The following is a 21225-nucleotide window of genomic DNA, read 5'->3' as shown; positions in this document are numbered from 1 at the left end:
ATTGTTAAGGTTGCAATTAGAATGTGGTAATCAATCACTTTATGTGTCATTTTCATTGGTAATCACTAATCAATCTAGTCTCTGGTATTCAGAGGGAGAGAACCTCAGCCTCTGCTTAGTATATCTAAGCCAAAATCTTTCTTTTTGTTTGGTCAAACTTTGAAGTCTTAACTATCAATAAGACAAAAACCGCCTGCAATGGTTTAATGCCTTTTAAGACTCTAACCTTTTCTATGCTCTAAGACCATAGAGTTGTTATCTTCTCTCTACTAAAGTCTGCACAAAAAACCAACTTGGATTAGTCGAGTGGTCAGCTCACTCATCCGCTTAAGCAAGTGTCGGGGGTTCGAATCTCGCTTTGTGCATGCAGCAATCCATTGGCCAGCGGCAGACCTTTAAATGGAGCTCCGATCCGCGACGGATTAATTTTTGACCTGTCGGGTTGGAAGATACCGTAGGCAACCAAAGTTTGCACAAAAACAGTGAATTTTACTAGTTTTGGCTCTAGGAATAGTTTTGTTTGATTTGAGTTTTGTAGCTTACTACCTCAATAAAAGTCCAATCTAAAGCTTTATTATTGATGTACCAAAGAAATTAAAGAAAGGGATAACATACAAGAATTTATTTAAGGGAGTCAAAGTCGTTGTTTGACTGTCTCTAACTCTCCGGTCCCTGCGGATTTTCTAAAAAGAGAATTCATGAATCAACAACGAAGCAAGGAAACTACATTATCAATTTATCTTTCTAGTTTAATTTAATGATCCTTTGTTACGCCTAATAATCTTTCTAGTTTCAAATGTGAGGGTAGCAAGCATTATATGAATATCATTTCTTGCATGAAGATGCTTTGATGTAATAATAGTTGAAAATTATTAGATGATTTAATATAATATATTAATATTTTAAATATTATTTTATATAAAAATATTTTCATGTGAATAGTTATCTGAAACTAAGAAAGTAAAATGAATTATAAGAATTTTGATTATTATAACATGTATATGTAAAAAAGAGCAAGTATAATCTATTGTTCATTTGAAGTTACTTTATGACTCAAGATCTGATTATATTATTTTTCATTTTTATAAAGGTAAATTTTGAATTATTAAATAATTTTTATTCATGTAATTTCTTATAAAATTAACCGCTAAATTACAAATTTATGTATATACGATAATAATAATAATAATAATAATAATAATATTTTCTGAATTGTACCGAAATGTCAGAAATAATTATTAAAGCATCACAATTTATAATTCAATAATGGTACAAAAATTTCTACAATTATACAAAATTAATAGAGAAAAGCTCCCTCCCCAAACAAAAAAAAATTATTGTGTATAATTTGATACTTTTCTACAAAAATTCTAATTAACTTATAAATACTAAAATTAATATTTAAATACTTAAAAATTAGAAAATAATTAACTCAGTGATTCTTATTCTTCACCACCATATTACAAGATAATTAACTGTCAATTACGTATTAAGTTAGACACAATTCTTCTCACTGCTTCCACGAAGCCAGACTCGTCCCATTCACTTCCCTGCAACCATACAAAGTTACATACCTTCACAATTTTGCTTAAAGGTTTTCACAGAGAATTAAGTTCATTAATGTATATAATTAAAGTTACAAAAAAATAGATTCTATTATTCTAGTTTGATGGCTGGCGGCAAAAAAAAAGATATTATTATGAAAAAAATCCAAATGCCATTAATTATTTTAGTCTATTAATGTAATATCATATTTTTAATTCACTTTTTTAAATATTAATAATTAACTGCTGATAAAAAACAATAAATTCGTTAACCCGGTATTAAAGGTGGAAACTCAGGTGTAGTTGATAACTAAGGGCCCGTTTGGAAAACTTCAAAAGTAACTTTTTTTAACTTTTGACTTATGAAAAGTAGTAGTATTAATGTTTGGTGCAATTTTCAAAACCAAATTGCAACTTTCTAAGAAACTATTTATGAGTTTATAGAGAAGTTAAAAAAAATGACTTCTCTCGTAATACTTCTACTTTTCATCACATTTCATAAAATAAGCACTTTTAGAGTTAAAAACCCAAACATAAAATAACTTATTTATAAGTTACTTTTAACAGAGTCATTTATTGTTTAAGTTATTTTATCAAAAGAGCTTAATTAAGTTGGTTACCCAAACTGAGCCTAAGAGCCGTTAGATGATTTGGACTAAATTTTCATGTAATGGCTCTCAACTATCAACTTTACGTGAAGTCGACTCTACTTGAATTTTCACCATTCCTTTATTATTATTTTGAGCTCCTTCCTTTCAACTTAATATGTGAATAATATAGTAGCTGCTGCTTTTCTGAAACCTAATTGTTAGATGCTACTATGATTTTCATTTTTCAACATGTGAGATAATGCAGATTTAGATTCATCAGTCCTGGACATATTAATAATGTAGCTAACCTAGCTAAAATCACGATATTAATTTCTGTCTAAACAAAATAATTTTACACATGTGTTTAATTATATATTGTTATAATATTAATTATTATTATTATCAATTATATAATTTTAGATTTTTTTTCTCATAAAATCATAAAATTAATAATTTTAATTTCCATAACAGTGATGAAGTGATTTTGGTACATACCTGAAGAATCCTTAATCTGAAGATGATTTGGTTGATGGTTGTGCCTTGTGTATTAGTACTAGTGTTTGTGGCCATGGAAACGAAGCTGAGGTTCTGAAGGTTTTTCAAGAATTCCAATATGCGAATCATAATATCAGATTGACGATGATGAGACAAGCTTTCTCCTCTGACAGCAACTTGCAAATCCACCATTCTCTCTTCCGATGAACTCGACCCCGCTACATGTGACACCGCAACGTTCAATCTCTCATTTGATGATGATGATGATGAGGAGCTATGAACATTAACATAGCTTGATGATGATGAACCAAGTAGTGTTTTTAACTGCTGGTTTCTTATGTTAAGCTTTTCAATTTCAGCAATTAAAGACTTCAATGCCTCCTTTGCCGCTGTAAGAACCGAAGATTTGTGTTTCTAAACACGGAAGAAAGTTCAAATGACTTAATTAGCCAAATTATATTTTGAATTAGGTAAAAACTTATATGTAATTGTTTTATTACCTAATTTTTCTCTACTTGTTTTATTATTTAATTTTGTTGACTATCAATTTTACATAAAAATATCTGTTTATAAATATTTAAGTGAAAATTCAGGTGAAGTTAGAGTTGACTGCACCTGAGTTTTTACCAAATATTTAATTTTAAAAGTAAAAATTCACGTTGTTTTTTCACGTGAAGTTACAGATCTAAAAACAAGATACCTTCGTTCCTGGAGGAAGTAATGCCCTAAGTTCCCGGAAACACTTGTTTTCGTTCTCGCGTCTTCTTCTCTCTAATATGATGTGACGAAGATGCTTATTATTATTAGCATTCTGGGTATCAATGATGAGGGGATGATGAGGCAGTTGGTGTTGATGTTGGAAATGAAAGCGGTCTCTAATTCTCATTAAATGTAGGGTTCTAGAGAATTCTATAGATCTCTTCATTAAACTAAACCTGCTGCTGCTGCTACTTGTTACTAAATTGTAAGCAGTTGAAGAATATGCCCTGAAAGCACTATTATTATATGGTGGTGGTTGAGAAGTAGCGGTGGCGGGTGAAGAAGAAGAAGAAATAACATGAAGGATTGCTCTTATGATTGCTTCTTGCTCACCCTCTGGTGCGGGTAACAATACTCCTCGTAAGGATGAGAATTCATGGCTAGGGCAAGAGCTTGAAGACGATGAAGCTGGATGATGAATCTGCTGTCTTGAAAAATCTTCTGGGAATAAACTCTTCACTGCTGCTTTCATGTCAATCTGCACATACAAATATGATAATGTTACGGTGACAAAAAAATAGCCAGAACTTGTCTTATTTAGCCTTTGTCAATGGTTGCGACAATTAATGAAAGCTAAATAAGATAAATTATGACTGTTTTTGACTAATTTTTTTTTGTTACCAACAATTTTCGTACAAATACAACAATTTTAATTATTAATTAATCGAGAATCTAATTCTAATCACAGAATTAATTATTACTTGAGGGATAGTGGAGAAACCAAGCTCAATTTCCCCTTTGCTGCACCCCATGAAAATAGCTCTCTGTGAATATACACAATAACACAACTCATTATTAATTAATTCATCAGATAAATATCAATCACAACTACAAGTTTATGCTTTATTATAATTTACCTCAATCCTTGCTTCCTGTGTAAAAGGAATTAATTAATTAATTAGCGGATAAGTAGGAAAATTATTATCAAATTAAATTAACTGCTTCTCTATACCTTACCAGATAGAATTGTGTTTGGATAACTGCGGATGCAAGTCTTAGAAGATCCAATTGTTGAAGCTCTAAATAGGCCATTTGCCTCCTGAAAGCCGCACCAGGAACCCACCTGAAAAAATATTACAAGAAAAAACTCGATCTTAATTTAAATATGATGGAAAAACTCGCATGCAGTTGTCTTCATATAAAGTTGATAGTCGACTATCATCTTTAGATAAAGATAATTGCATGCGAGTATTCGCCTTTAAACATTAGCGAGTAGTTAATTAATTAGCTAGCTAGGCTTACATACTCATCACTGGCGGCATCAAAGGTTAAACGCTGATATAGATTAAAAAGCGTTTCTTCAGCTACGGTGCTACTTACATTATTGTAAATCCCATCCAAGAACAATAAATTACTACACCTCGAAATAAATAAAAAAGGGGACAAATTAAATTCCCAGTTATATATGAGAAAATGAGAAACTAATTAACATATACAAGTAGTTATACGTATATGTATGTATGTATATACTTAGATGATGAGTGGCAGTGCCAGAGGCATATGTATGTGCAACCAAAAGTGTGCAAGAGAGAGCGGAGAAAGTCGCTCCTGGTGGCTTCAGGGAGGTTGAATACGCCATCCATGGTGGAAAATTAAATTAAGGTTTCTTCTAATACTTCATCTATCATCATGGTTTGGTGGTGAAAATTGAGGGTTAGTCGTTGTTGTTGTTCCACTGCTAGTATATGTCATCTTAGATAGAGAATTATTATTGCGGTTTATGGAATGAAAGTAACCAATTTCATTCATTCTATATATATATATACACGTGGAAGAGACTTGGAATAAAGTCATCTATTAAGATTTTTATAAATCTAGAAGTTTTTTATTTAGTGCATTTTGACTTTTTGAGAATTTAATTATTTTTTTAGTATATATATATATATAAAGCTTGGTGTACAAAAATTTTATTTTTAAAATATTGAGAAAAAGACAAATAGGTACTTATCTTTTGTCCCGCAGACATTTTTGTCCTGACCATTGAAAAATACTTTTAAGTTGCTGACCTTCACAAAATTTGGACGGATCAGTCCCTCCGTCTAAATGCCTCCGTCAGGGACTGATCCGTCCAAATTTTGTGAAGGTCAGGGACTTAAAAGTATTTTTCAATGGTCAGAGACAAAAATGTCTGCGAAATAAAAGGTGAGAGACTTATTTATCTTTTTCTCTAAAATATTTTATTATTATGTATATTTATTAAAAATTATAATTTTTTAAATTTAAATAGAAAATCTATTTATTATAACTAGTGTTTTAATTGGTATTATATAATGTGTCTGTTAATTCCTTTTTTTTTTATTAATTAAATGCATATAATAAATTAAAAAATGTATTTTTTATGAATTATATAAATGATATTTTAAAAAAGAAAATTTACACCGAATCTCTCCAATATCCTATTATTATATGTAGTAAAAATGAAAGTAAGTATGAAATGTTTGCTATTATAATTAATTATTAATTTATTAATTAAAATATAATTTAAAATAAATAAAAAAAGACCACTAAAATATATACTGCTTTCATATAGGTGTCAAAGAAGAATTGATCAGGTAGCTGGGTTGGCTGCTGGATTGGGATTTGGGAGACAGAAAATTATAATAAAATTGTCAATTTCTGTGTGAACGGAAAGTTATTAAGGAAAATTCAAAGAGAGAAAGGGTTTGAAAAGTATATACACATGTGGTGTCGTTAATTAATACTCTATATACTATGTTACTATGTTATATATATATATATCAAAATTAATTATTAAAATTATATTTTACTATAAAATATACATTAAAAATAAATTAAATTATATATATATTTATGATTTAATTATTCTGTTGGTCCTTATAGTTTCGCGAAATTTTCAATTAGGTCCCTATATCATTTTTTTTAATTGAGTCTTTGCACCAATTTTTTTTAATTGGGTCTCTACACTTTTTTTTCCTTTTATTTAGGTTCCTATACGAATTTTTTTTTAGTTGGGTCCCTATAAAATTAAGCCAATTACTACTAAGAGATACTTAATTGAAAATAAAATTAGTGCAAGGATCCAATTAAAAAAAAAGAGTATAGGGACCTAATTGAAAATTTCACAAAACTATAGGAACCAACAGAATAATTAAACCTATATTTATACACAAATATATTAATGTCTGATTTTAACGTACAAATAATATTTTTGTATATTATATATATATATATATATATATATGAAAATTTTCCCAAAGTTTTGATTGTATGATTAAGGAAAATACATACACTTATTTGTATAATTAATATATATATCCTTAGTGACTACAAATATGAAAACTTTTCCAAAGTTTTTGATTGTACAATAGTTAATAAAAAATTATTAATTTAGCATTACATATTGAGATAATAATATATCGAATGATGGTGTGACAAATAATATTTTTCTTGTTAAAGAAGAAAAGAAAAAAGAACTGGAAATGGGAAGTTACCCACCCGTTTGAAACAGCTCGTGAGAAGAATTGTCTTCTCGGCAGTGACATCTTGAAAAGTAGTGGCACACATTTAAAACCTAATTGAAATAAGAATCAATTATTGAAGATGAGAGAAAAGTAGTTGACTTGTGATTTGTGAACTTTGTGTAAAACTAATATTTTATGAAAACTAAAAATGCCAAATTCTCATAATACCTTTGAAGAGAAAAATAATTATTAGCCACAAAAAATATATAGATCATATGTGTTGTGGTAGGAATGGGACGTGATGCCCATTTCCTATATAAAGTTTACATTCTCTTTGAGAATGAAATAAATGAAGGTTGACAATATCTCTTCCATAAGCTTATAAATAGGAGGTGAACATCCGTGAATGTAACAGAACAAAAAATACTATTTTCCCTTTCTTTTCATACACAAGCAAATAATAATAAATCAATCCTCTTTTATGATGCAATCAAATACTATTCTCCTTATATTTCTACTACAATTCTTTCTCTTCTTTTATTTTATAAGTATTTTAAATTCTATTTTCTATTACTCTTTACATATAATATTAATAGCAATATTAATCATCTTTATTATATTGAGATTGTAACAATAAACAAATGCGATTCTCTCTCTCTTTATTTTTAATACTTCTTTCTATTTTTGTATATATATACACAATACAACATATAATTTTATTATATATATATATATATATATATAAATTATTATTGAGCTAATTATTTTAATACTAGAGTCTTCTATTTATACAACTTTATTTTATATATATCTTTTATTTTACAACACGTTATCAGCACGAGACTCTGATCAAATTTTTAGGAAGACTCAGGTAACAAATTTTCATTATGTCGAAGCTCTCTCATCTTGAATTCAATGCTCTTGATATATCTGGAAACAATTATTTATCATGGATACTAGATGCTGAAATCCATCTTGATTCAATGGATCTTGGAGATACCATTAAGGCTGAAAATAATGCATCCCAGAAGGATAAAGCTAAAGCCATGATTTTTCTCCGTCGTCATCTTGACGAAGGATTGAAAAATGAATATCTTACATTAAAAGATCCTGCAAATCTTTAGAAAGACCTTGAAGAAAGGTATAATCATCAGAAAACGGTGATACTTCCTCAGGCCCAATATGAATGGACGCATTTGCGTTTACAAGATTTTAAATCTATAAATGAATATAATTCTGCAATGTTTCGAATCACCTCACGAATGAAATTGTGTGGGGAAAAAATAACTGATCATGATATGTTGGAGAAAACTTTTTCAACTTTCCATGCCTCGAATGTGCTCCTGCAGCAGCAGTATCGAGAGAAAGGGTTTAAAAAATATTATGAGTTAATTTCTTGCCTTCTTGTTGCCGAACGCAACAATGAGTTGTTATTGAAAAATCATGAAGCGCGCCCAGCTGGCACCGCCCCATTTCCTGAAGTAAATGCGGCAAATCATCACCCCATAAGAGGTAAATGGCAATCTTTTAACAACAAGAAAAATTATGGAAGGAAAAAGAATTATGTTCAAAAGAGAGGATCTCACCAGAAGTGGGACAAAGAAAGGAATATCGGGCAGAATAAATCAACCGAGGAGAAGTGTTTCCGCTGTGGTGGAAAGAGTCATTGGTCACGTACCTGTCGTACCCCAAGGCACCTAATCGATCTTTACCAGGCATCTTTGAAAAAGAACGACAAAGGAAAGGAAACAAATTTTGTTTCAAATGATGCTGAGAACTCCACCACTCATTATGATGTATCTGATTTCTTTGAGGACCCTGAAGGAAATATTGGTCATTTGATCAATGATGGAATAGTTTAATATGTGGGATTGTGAAGTATATATGTAAATAAATAATGTAAAGAACTTATTGTTAAGTTTTATTTTCTATGTATTTAAGTTTCAAATGTGATGTACATAAATAATGAAATATTAATATAAATTTTAAAATTATTAAATGTGTCAAATTTTAAAATAAAATTTTAGTATATGACATTATTTTATGTACAGTGTTTCTTAGAAAAATAATTCTGATCAAGTATTCAATTTAACTGTGCATACTACTCATTTTATTATTATTTGTTTTTGAAGAATGGCAAGGATATGTAATGAAGATGTATGCCTTGCGGATAGTGCAAGTTCGCACACTATTCTCAAAAGTGATATATATTTTACCCATCTTGTGCCAAAAGAGGAATATGTTAACACTATTATTGGCTCAGACAATGTGATAGAAGGCTCCGGAAGAGCTATAATTTTGTTTCCTGGAGGAACAAAATTTATAATAAATAACGCACTGTTGTCTACCAAGTCTCGAAGAAACTTGTTGAGCTTTAAAGATATTCGACGAAATGGATATCATATTGAGACTATGAATGAGGGAAATCATGAGTATTTATATATCACAACTCATGATTCAAATAAGAAAGTTATATTAGAAAAATTACCCTCTCTTTCATCTGGGTTGTATTATACTAAAATTAGTGCAATTGAATCACATGCCACTGTAAACCAAAAGCTTACTAGCCCAAATGAATTCATAACTTGGCACGACCGTTTGGGTCATCCGGGAGCAACCATGATGAGAAGAATTATTGAAAACTCTCATGGACATTCACTAAAGAACCAGAAGATTCTTAAAACTAGTGAATTTTGTTGTGCTGCATGTTCTCGAGGGAAGTTAATTTTAAGGCCATCACCAGTAAAGATTGGATTTGAGTCCCTTGAATTCCTAGAAAGGATTCAAGGTGATATATGTGGACCTATTCATCCACCATGTGGATCTTTTAGATATTTTATGGTCCTGATAAACGCATCTTCGAGATGGTCACATGTGTGCTTATTATCTTCTCGCAACCTGGCGTTTGCGAGATTACTGGCTCAAATTATTCGATTAAAAGCACAATTTCCAGAAAATCCAATTAAAGCAATTCGTCTTGATAATGCTGGTGAATTTACTTCCCAAGCTTTTGATGCTTATTGTATGGCTAATGGAATAAGTGTTGAACATCCAGTAGCTTATGTTCACACACAAAATGGGTTAGCAAAATCACTTATTAAGCGCCTCCAATTAATTGCTAGACCCTTGCTTATGAGAACAAATCTCCCAACCTCGGTTTGGGGGCATGCTATTTTACATGTCGCAGCATTTATTCGTTTGAGGCCAACGAGTTATCATCAATTCTTTCCTATACAATTAGCTTTTGGCCAGCAGCCAAATGTTTCCCATTTAAGAATATTTGGGTGTGCGATATATGTTCCCATTGCACCACCTAATCGCACCAAAATGGGACCCCAAAGAAAATTGGGGATATATGTTGGATATGATTCTCCCTCTATAGTGAGGTATCTTGAGATACAAACTGGTGATGTGTTTAAAGCCCGGTTTGCGAATTGTCATTTTGATGAATCAAAATTTCCAACATTAGGGGGAGAGAATAAGCTTCCTGAAAAGGAACTTAATTGGAATGCATCATCGTTGATGCATTTAGATCCTCGATCAGGGCAATGTAAACTAGAAGTTCAAAAGATTATACATTTGCAAAGAATAGCAAATGAATTGCCTGATGCATTTTCCGATACAAAGAGGATAACCAAATCTTACATACTAGCGGAAAATGCCTCAATTCGAATTGACGTCCCAGTAGGACAAGTAGCCACTGAAGCAAATTCACGCCAGAAGCGTGGCAGGGTGGAAAATGCCCCAATTCGAATTGATGTCCCAGTAGGACAAATAGCCACGGAAGCAAATACACGCCAGAAGCGTGGCAGGCCTGTCGGTTCCAAAGACAAAAATCCTCGAAAGAGAAAAGAGGTAAATAATATTCCTGTTGAAAAAGACATAGTAAAGACACTTGCAGTTGTCCAAAATTCTGATATAACGCCAAAAGACGTTCAGGTACATGAAAATTGTGAAAATGACGAGATCTCGATAAATTATGTCTTTACAGGAGAGAAATGGGACCGAAATAAGACAATTGTCAATGAAATATTTGCATATAATGTGGCATTAAATATCATGCATGAAAGTAAGGATATTGAGCCAAGATCAGTTGAAGAATGTCGACAAAGAAATGATTGGCCAAAATGGGAAGCAGCCATGAAGGCTGAATTAGACTCACTTGCAAAACGTGAAGTCTTTGGACTTGTAGTCCGTACACTTGAAGATGTAAAACCTGTTGGATATAAGTGGGTATTTGTGAGAAAACGAAATGAGAAAAATGAAGTTGTGCGCTATAAAGCCCGACTTGTGGCACAAGGTTTTTCACAAAGGCCCGGTATAGATTATGAAGAAACGTATTCCCCTGTAGTGGATGCGATAACATTGCGTTATTTGGTCAGTTTATCTGCATATCATAAACTGCATATGCATTTAATGGATGTGGTAACAGCCTACTTATACGGCTCATTAGATCGAGATATCTATATGAAAGTCCCTGAAGGACTAAAGATATCTAAACCATCCAATGAATATTCGCAAGGGTTATACTCAGTCAAATTGCAAATATCTTTATATGGTCTAAAGCAATCTGGACGAATGTGGTATAATCGTCTTACTGAGTATCTGGCCAAAAACGGATTCAAGAATGATGATATCTGTCCATGTATTTTTATAAAGAAATCTGCATCTGGATTCGTTATAATTGCTGTGTACGTTGATGATTTAAATATCATTGGGACTCCTGAAGAGATTCCAACAATTATAAAAACTCTAAAAGAATAGTTTGAGATGAAAGATCTTGGAAAGACTAAGTTTTGTCTCGGCCTGCAGATCGAGCATATAAAAGGTGGGATCTTTATTCATCAAACAACATACACAGAAAAGATCTTGAAAATATTTTATATGGATAAGTCACATCCATTAAATACCCCAATGATCGTAAGATCTTTGGATGTGAAAAAGGATCAATTCCGCCCTAAAGAAGAAAATGAAGATATCCTTGGTCCTGAAATACCATATCTTAGTGCCATTGGAGCGCTAATGTATCTTGCTAATAATACGCGACCTGACATATCATTCGCGGTGAATTTACTAGCAAGGTATAGTTCCTCTCCAACCAGAAGACATTGGAGTGGAATCAAACAAATTTTTCGATATCTTCATGGAACGGTTGATATGGGATTATTTTATCCCTATGGATCCAAGTCACAACTAGTTGGCTATGCAGATGCTGGATACTTGTCTGATCCACATAAAGGGAGATCTCAAATAGGATATCTGTTTACATATGGTGGAACAGCTATATCATGGAGGTCCATGAAACAGACGATAGCAGCAACCTCCTCTAATCATGCTGAAATACTGGCGATTCATGAAGCTAGTCGCGAGTGTTTTTGACTGAGAAGTCTAATTCAATATATTCTGTCATCATGTGGACTAATTGATCATAAGATAGCTCCAACTGTCCTGTTTGAAGATAATACAGCATGCATTGCTCAACTTAAGGGTGGATACATCAAAGGTGATAGAACAAAGCATATTTCTCCCAAATTCTTCTTCACTCATGATCTTCAAAATCAAGGGACAATTGATGTCCAACAGATCCGTTCAAGTGACAATTTGACAGATTTATTTACAAAGTCACTCCCAAAATCCTCCTTTGAAAAATTGGTACATGAGATTGGGATGCGCCGATTTCGAGACGTTAAATGATGTCGGCAAGAGGGGGAGACTGTACTCTTTTTTCCTTGGTCAGGTTTTTTCCCATTGGGTTTTTCTTGACAAGGTTTTTAATGAGGCAGTCCCCATCACAAAGGATATTATACTCTTTTTCCTTCACTAAGGTTTTTCCCACAGGGTTTTCTTTAGCAAGGTTTTAATGAGGCAATAATCCTAAATGGTCATCCAAGGGGGAGTGTTGTGATAGGAATGGGACGTGGATGCCCATTTCCTATATAAAGTTTACATTCTCAAAAGAGAATGAAATAAATGAAGGTTGACAATATCCCTTCCATAAGCTTATAAATAGGAGGTGAACCTCCGTGAATGTAACAGAACAAAAAATACCATTCTCCCTTTCTTTTCATACACAAGCAAATAATAATAAATCAATCCTCTTTTATGCTGCAATCAAATACTCTTCTCCTTATATTTATATTACAATTCTTTCTCTTCTTTTATTTTATAAGTATTTTAAATTCTATTTTCTATTACTCTTTACATATAATATTAATAGCAATATTAATCATCTTTATTATATTGAGATTGTAACAATAAACAAATGCGATTCTCTCTCTCTTTATTTTTAATACTTCTTTCTATCTTTGTATATATATACACAATACAACATATAATTTTATTATATATATAAAAATTATTATTGAACTAATTATTTTAATACTAGAGTCTTCTATTTATACAACTTTATTTTATATATATCTTTTATTTTACAACAATATGTTCAAATTTTGACTCCTGGATGGTATATTAGAAAGCATTTTTTATATAATTATTAACTAATAGACTTAAAGTGAATATATAAAGTTTATAATATATGAAATTTAAATTATAATTTATTTTTATTTTTCTTCAAAATTTAAGTTTAATAATATGTGAAAATAAAGCAGACTTTTTTTTTCCCTACAAAGTGTTAATGTTATTAAGCAACTTGTTTTTATCAAAAACTTATTTATACTGAAGACTCATATATAGTTGTCTTCATATGAAGTTGATATATTTTTTTTTTAAATAAAAAAAGTTCAACACATTAAAGTGGAACAACAGATAAACAGATACACTAAAAAACCATAAAAACAAAACCAAACATGAAGGTGATCAATCCCTTATCATCTACGGCATAGCCATCAACAACCAAAAGGATTAATACCAGTCCACTTCTTGTAGCTCAAAAATGTTCTGCTTTGAATTACCTCAACACCTGCTTCTCTATTGTTGAAAATTCTGTCATTGCGTTCTATCCAGATATTCCAAATCACTGCAAAGAATCCAGTCAGCGACCTCTTCTGCTCCTCTTTTCTATTAAGCATGCCAGTCCAACTCTCAAACAGACCTTTAATGGTTCCTGAGACTGCCAAATCTTTATGAAAGCACCTCAACCACGCGCACCACACCTGCCAAGTAAACTCACAAAAAAGAAATAGATGATGAACAGAATCTATCTCTTTTTTACACAGGACACAGAGATTGTCACTCAGCTTGATGATGCTTAATCTACTCAACCTCTCTTTAGTATTCACCCGACCAACTAGAACAAACCATCCGAAAAGCTCGATTTTTGGAGGTACCAACCCTTTCCAAATAACACTTGTGAAAATATAGCTCGTAATCACTTGTGAAAGAGTCTTTGATTGCAGCATCTGCACTAAAGAGTTAGTAAAAAAAATACTTTTATTATGAAGTTGATACTTAATAATCATTAGATGATAATTTAGTCAAACTTATTAAATCATTTAACTTCACATAAAGACAATAGCATGTAAATTTTTACCTTTATTTATTTATTTATAGAATCAGAACTACAAATAAACAAAACAACGATCACCGCCGTAGAATTAGAAATGCAACTTAGAACTAAATGAAACTGATGGAAACCATGAGTAAAATGGCACATTCTAGCAAGAACATCTTCGCAAGAATTCTTTTCTCTGTAAATCTTTAATGCACTATGTTATTTTATTTTATAAGAAAAATTATTTAAAAAAAAAGATATATAAAAAATTACAAAGTCATAAAATATTAAGAGATATAATCATTGATGTATTCTTTCTGTAAATTTAAGTTTTTTGAAGAAATTATATTATAATATGATATAAAAATTGTGAAAAAACGTATTAAAATATGCAAATATTCATGTGTTCGTTTTTATGAGTTTAAATTTTTAGAAAAAATAATATTATAACACAAGTTGATAAAAATGCTGAAGGAACAACTTTTTTTTTTTCTTTTGGAAAAAAAAAAAATTTATTAACATGCATAATTTTTTTTGACGTAACTAAAGGGAAAAAAAAAAGTAAAAAACGAACGAGAAGAATCGATCTCAAACTCTCACCACACATTCGAACACCAAAAAACCTTGTTTATTGCAAATATTCATTTGGTAAGTCACCGACACTGTGTTTCTTTCTGTTTGACCCTTTTACTTCTTAATTCTTTCACGATTAATATTCTTTTGTCTCTTACAAAATTATACTGTTTGCTAGCTTCCTGAATTATGGAATTGCATGCAACTTTTTTGTAAAAATAAATTTTTATGTTAATGGTCGATTTTTTAATATTAAGATGATAAAATATTAAAATAAACATTATAAATTTAATATTTAACAAAATATTTAAATGAATTATTATGAAATTATAGTATTTGTTACGATGGGTAACCGGAGATTATTGGACTGGACTCGCTGGGTTGGCCCAATGTCTACGGAGGGAAGCCTTCGGGCGGATTCGCGTTTTCAGGGCCTCCGTCTGACTTGTGAATACGAGTGAAGGGGGTAGTACCTGCAAAAACACTCCGATGCCTAAGTCAGCAAGGGCGTAAGCAGGTCTAGAGAGTATTGGGACTTAGTGATACCTGAGAAGTGTCAGTGTATTTATAATGGTGAACCCATAACCACCGTTGAAGTAGTTCCGCCATTTAAAGTGGGTAACCGTCCCCTTATCTTAGGGAAGTTGAGATATGACTCCTGGAAGTGGTCAAAGAGATTTTAGGGACAGTTACTCATTTGAATGAGTGTTTATCTGCCAGCTAATCCTCGTCCCGACTTCTTTAGGGTAAGTCGTAGTAAGGACCGACTTCATAGGAAGAAGGTCGGTGTAGGGCGAGGCTCAATCCTTTGGATTGGGCATTTCATTTGGACTTGGGCTTTATCATTGGGTTAGGGTATGAACAGTATTTATTTTTAAATTTCCTAGCTAGTTACCTGAAAATTTTGTAGTTAAAATCTCAACATCATATCCCCCTAGCCCCCGAAATTGATAGTTTATTATGACTTTTTGCATCCTTTATCATTGACTCCCTGCATTTTATTATTATTATTATTATTATTATTATTATTATTATTATTATTATTATTATTATTATTCAACGTAAAAGGCTCAATGATTATGGATATTAATTAAAACGTAACATGATGTGCAACATATAAATAAAAAATATTAAAAAGAAAGCTTCCAAATCTATGATGAGTAGATGATTAAAAGAAAATGCCTTGAGTATGGAAATTCTTGAATTTCGTACTAGAAGTGTAAAATTGAGCCATTATTATACCTTACTATCATACTAATTAGAAAGCATATGAAAGCAATAAATATAACACGTACGTCATTATCCACTGGCCCATATTGATATCTAAGTATTAATTAGCATGCATCTGAATATTTTTTTTTTGGTGACAGCATGCATCTGAATATGAATCCTTGCATGTGATGATGAAGCTCTAATGTGTATATACAGAAAAATCAGAACCCTACATGCACCTTTCTGATTGTATCATACTTTGGGTACCTACCTACTCCCTCCATCTCAGTTTCTTTCTTTTTCAAAATAAGTTGACCCGATTTTCGGATTCAGATTTGTCTTTTGACTTTTGACTTTTGACTTTTAACTTTTGACAATTCTGTCATTGACTTTCGTGTGGTGTTCGGTGTTCCAGTACCAGAAAAGAATCATGTCCGCTAAAACTAATTGGCCTTTTTATTGGGCTCATCCAATACAATAAATTTTGGGCCGTTTGTTTAATGATGAAGCCCAGCCCAAAAACAGAAGCTAAGTTGATAACTTGTAACACCTTCACGTTCAAAAAAAAAAAAAACACTTGTAACAAGCTCTTTCGTATGGCAAATTTAGGGCCCGTTTGGAACTCTAAAAGTAGCTTTTTTTTATTTTTGACTTATGAAAAGTAGTAGTATTAATGTCGGGTGCAATTTTTAAAACTAAATTACAACTTTTTAAGAAGCTATTTTGGAGCTTATAAAGAAGTTAAAAAAAATGACTTCTCTCATAATACTTCTACTTTTCATTACATTTCTTTAAAATAAGCATTTTTAGAGTTAAAAATCTAAACACAAAATAACTTATTTATAAGTTACCTTTAACAGAGTCATTTATTGTTTAAGTTATTTTATCAAAAGAAGCTTAATTAAATTAGTTATCCAAACTGGACCTTAGAGATAAAAGCTTTAATATATTAATGGGTCAGATGTAGATTCACAAATTAATTTTATTGACGGTCAAATCTACAAATTTATTAATATATAATTAAATATATAAATAAATTTTTATTATTTATAAAATTATAAAATATTTTAAATTTATTATATTTTATTATAAATATTTTTAAATACTTTAAAGGTTAAATTTTTTTATAAATATTAAATATAATATATTATATATAAATATTTTTATTAAAAATAATCTTTTAATAATATTTTTATTTTTTTAAAAAATTATTAAACTTTTTAATAAATTTTAAATTAGACCAAACCAAATAATAAGCCAAACTTAATATTTTAAAAAATATATATAATAAATTATGAATCAAACTCAAGTCAATTAATTATTTAATTATATGAGGCCTGGCCTGTTTCCACACCTAAATTGGCAATGGATACCGTTGTGCTAAATGCTCAGTCACTCCTCTTCAATTCCCATTCCCAGCTTCCATTACTCACACGAAGAAGTAGAACCATAAAACCCTTAAACTACACCATCAACATGTCGTTGCAGCAAAGAATCGTAGTACCTAACAAGCACGGTGAAAAGTTAGTGGGAATATTCCATGATTCTGGAAGCAAGGACGTTGTAGTCTTGTGTCATGGTTTTCGCTCCACTAAAGTGAAGCTTTTCTTTCATACATGTACGTATTATGTTCTTCAGCTCTATTTATGGATTCAATATATTTTTATTTTCTATCTTCAGGAAGCCACTTCCATTGTGAACCTTGCTGCTGCATTTGAAAATGCTAGAATCAGTTCCTTCCGCTTTGATTTTTCTGGAAACGGGTACGTTTAGTAGTATACCTAGAAATATACAGAATTAGGTATAAACACTGATTACAAATCTTTAAGGCTGCATTTGGTTAGGAGAACAGGACAAAATAAGACGCAAAATACACAAATATAAAAATTAGTGTTCTTCTAATTTATTTGGTAATAAATTAGGATAAATTACGAAAGCTTAATTTATTATTATTTTTTTTATTTAAAAAATTTGAGAAAAAAATATAATAATAAAATATATAATTATGAAAAGTTGAAAACGTAATAAGAATCATGAAAGAAAAAATAAAAAATAAGTGGTCTCTTGTTAGTGTCTTTCGTTTTAGATGGACACAAAATATACTATTTCAGTATAGACGAACATAATGCCTCTGTTTATATCTCATCTGTCAAATATAATTTTATGTCTCTGTATCTCAGTGTCTTGTGCCGGTAAACAAACTTAGGCTAGTGGATCCATTTTGTATGGCTGTAAATTGTTATATGTACTGAAATTCCTGCTATCTCATCATGTTGTGCTAATTCAATCTATATGGCTTTGGATTTTCATTTTAGAGAAAGTGATGGTACATTTCAGTATGGTCACTATTGGAAGGAGGCTGATGATTTACATGCCGTGACTCAATACTTCCGCGGATTAAACCGTGTTGTTGCTGCAATTGTTGGGCACAGTAAAGGTATGTTGATATGTTCATTGATCAATTATGTAACCAATGATATAATAATTGTTCTTCTTCTTGTTTGTTCCATCTGCTGGTTTGGTTGTAAAGACAGAAACCTTCAAAGTTGTGTTGTTTCTGAGATAGAAGCAGAATATGCCTCCTTTGATTGGCACCTTATAACTCATTGAATCTTCTAGCATCACCATGGTTGACATGTATGTTGAAATTGAAACTTCAGCTTATATTTCTGAGATTCTAGGCAAAGATATGGTACAGAGGAACTCGGTGATGGTCATCCGTTTTGATATAGTATTAAGAAAAGTAGTATTACACAGTTCTTTGTTATATTTCCTTAAACCAGGTTTAATATGAGGTGAGGTAAGATTGATGAAATGCTCTTCACTCCTACTCAATGTGAATGGTCATTTGCTTTCCATTTGTACTTGATGAAACCTAACTTACTGGTGTGGTTTTCAGAACCAAATAACTGGTACATCTTCATAAATTTATTTTTTTTAATTTTTATTTAGGAAAAGTCTAGAGGGCCAGCAACTTTGTTAAATTCTGGCCAGCATGTAACCAGCAAAGAAAAGTGAGCCATTGGATGAAATCTCACACCCATCTCACACCATTAAAACCATCATTGATGGCTATTTAATGGCTACAAATCACAAAAGTTGCTGGTCCCCTAGCATTCCTCTTTTTTTTATACAAACTGTACTCATAATTAGCTGTTGCTGTATCTTGGACTCTTGGTGCAGGAGGTGGAGTGGTGCTTCTTTATGCTTCTAAATATGATGATGTTAAATTAGTTGTCAACATCTCTGGACGCTATGATCTGAAGGCAGGAGTTGAAGAAAGACTTGGAAAAGATTATATGGAAAGAATTAAGAAGGACGGTTTCATTGATGTGAAGAATAAGTCAGGTAACCTGTCAATTGATCATGCTGTTTCAATTCCTCTAAGATTGGATGAGGTTGTGAGAGATATTTAACAAAAAATTCAGTGTCCGCAGATTTCTCATTACCCTACATAGGTACATGCTTATCTTTTATCTTTATGATTATATGAATATGAGGGAATTTGCTGTTGCAGTAAATTTTAATTACCGTGTGACGGAGGAAAGTTTGATGGATCGCTTCGGTACAAATATGCATGAAGCATGCCTTAACATTGATAAAGATTGCAGGTCAGAGAAAAATCTTGTCTTCTCTCTTCTGCTTCACCCTTCTGCCACTTGTTGCACATTCTTTTGTTCATAAATTTGTTTGTTGAATTTACATGGTCTCTGTTTAAGAAATAAAAAATTATAAAGCAGAGGCAATGAAATGTAGGATAATGACTACAAATCAGATATGCAGCTTGCAAGGTTAAATATCTTATGTGACAAATAAAAAATTGTTTCATTTTGATTCCCCCCTAATCAAGTGGTGAATTCATTGCAGAATGCAAACTTATGTATGGTATGAACAAAAACATAATCTACCATGCAAAGAACATACAGGAGTTATTTCGAGTAGATAAATTATGAATGAGTGTGATATATATAATTCCATACGTGAAAGATGATTTTGCTTGGAAGGTTATACTGCAAATGAAAATTAGTAGTAATGGTATGAAAATAACCTTAACACATAGATGTAGCTAATCTGAAATCACATAATGTATGACAGGGTCCTTACAGTTCATGGTTCTTCAGACACTGTTATTCCTGTTCAAGATGCATTGGAGTTTGCCAAGATTATACCAATCCACAAGTTACATATCATAGAAGGTGCTGATCATCCATACACTAAGCATCAAGATGAGTTAACCTCAGTTGTCGTGAACTTCATAAAGGAAAACTTGCACCAAGATGGTGGTGCTGATAGCTAGGTATGCTTTTGCCTTTGCTAGCAGTTCAGTGTTATGAATTGAACCTTCTTTTTCTCTCCCCCCCTTTTTTTTATTCCCTGATATCCTTTTTTTTTTTATTCTCTGTAGAGATCTATATGTAAACAGTCTCTCTGTAGACATGATACATGACAGAGCACAATGGCGTAGTTTAATTCATGTAGCCGACCCCACTTAGTGGGACAAGGCTTTGTTGTTGTTGTTGTTGTTAATATCCGTTTTTGTATTGATATAATTCTTGTTGATCTCAACAGTAACAGTTTATGGCCAGCTGAATTTGCTGCTAATGACACATTTTGGCCCCCGGTTGAACCTGCTCATGATGATCTTCTTCTACAAGTGCTGGAGCTCTCATATTTTTTCTGCTTAATCAGTAAATCAATCATAGAGTAAATAATGACTGCAATGGTTATTTGCCTCTGATGTGCATAACACATTTGACAATTACCTCATGGTAAATTAGACCACAACTTCCTATGCTACCACCTATTTTAGCTTTCCTGATGAAAATGATGAAAGCAAAAGCAAAATTGGTTTTTGGATTATATATGGTTATTTGTTGCGTGAACTACTGAACTTAATGTGTTAGCCTTATGCCATTCATTGCTCACAAAGCGTGACATGATTTTTGAATATGCTATGTGATACCTAGACGAAGTTTAATAGTAAATCTGGGAGAAATTTTTACGTTCAAAATATTTTCAAGTAAAACAACCGTAAAAAAAAATCAAGTAAAAGAGAGAGGGAGGAATAAAAAAGGTTCTTTTAGATTAAAAATTATATTAAAAAAAGTTTTGCTAATGTGTTTTAAATACAATTTTAATACCATCATAAAAAATATTTTATTAAAAGTTATTATTGAAAA

General features: G+C 31.4%; 2 protein-coding genes across 4 annotated transcripts; one reads left to right on the top strand and one right to left on the bottom strand.

Annotated features, from left to right (window-relative positions):
• Positions 1-1234: 1234 nt before the first annotated feature.
• Positions 1235-5099, bottom strand: LOC112724136 (putative transcription factor bHLH041). 2 transcript variants are annotated; one of them, XM_072205825.1, is made up of 7 exons: positions 4859-5099; positions 4635-4742; positions 4346-4451; positions 4090-4152; positions 3330-3866; positions 2630-3043; positions 1235-1550 (listed from the first exon to the last, which is right to left on the bottom strand). In XM_072205825.1, exons 1-7 carry the CDS (start codon positions 4969-4971, stop codon positions 1479-1481), a joined length of 1413 nt encoding a protein of 470 aa, XP_072061926.1. In that variant the 5' UTR covers positions 4972-5099; the 3' UTR covers positions 1235-1478. The 2 variants fall into 2 exon arrangements, with proteins under 2 accessions (XP_072061926.1, XP_072061927.1); XM_072205826.1 differs by having other exon boundaries at positions 4631-4742; positions 4859-4997.
• A 12257-nt stretch (positions 5100-17356) lies between these two features.
• On the top strand, positions 17357-20905 carry LOC112723645 (uncharacterized). Of its 2 annotated transcripts, none has more exons than XM_025775083.2 (7): positions 17357-17641; positions 17726-17808; positions 18361-18482; positions 19229-19393; positions 19563-19656; positions 20141-20342; positions 20615-20905. In XM_025775083.2, the coding sequence occupies exons 1-6, from the start codon at positions 17411-17413 to the stop codon at positions 20340-20342; spliced, it is 897 nt and encodes a 298-aa protein (XP_025630868.1). In that variant the 5' UTR covers positions 17357-17410; the 3' UTR covers positions 20615-20905. The 2 variants fall into 2 exon arrangements, with proteins under 2 accessions (XP_025630868.1, XP_025630869.1); XM_025775084.3 differs by having other exon boundaries at positions 20451-20905.
• Positions 20906-21225: the final 320 nt, after the last annotated feature.

The sequence above is a fragment of the Arachis hypogaea genome, chromosome 11 (assembly GCF_003086295.3).
Source record: "Arachis hypogaea cultivar Tifrunner chromosome 11, arahy.Tifrunner.gnm2.J5K5, whole genome shotgun sequence".
Taxonomy (NCBI): domain Eukaryota; kingdom Viridiplantae; phylum Streptophyta; class Magnoliopsida; order Fabales; family Fabaceae; genus Arachis; species Arachis hypogaea.
This window is presented reverse-complemented; position numbering and strand designations above follow the sequence as displayed.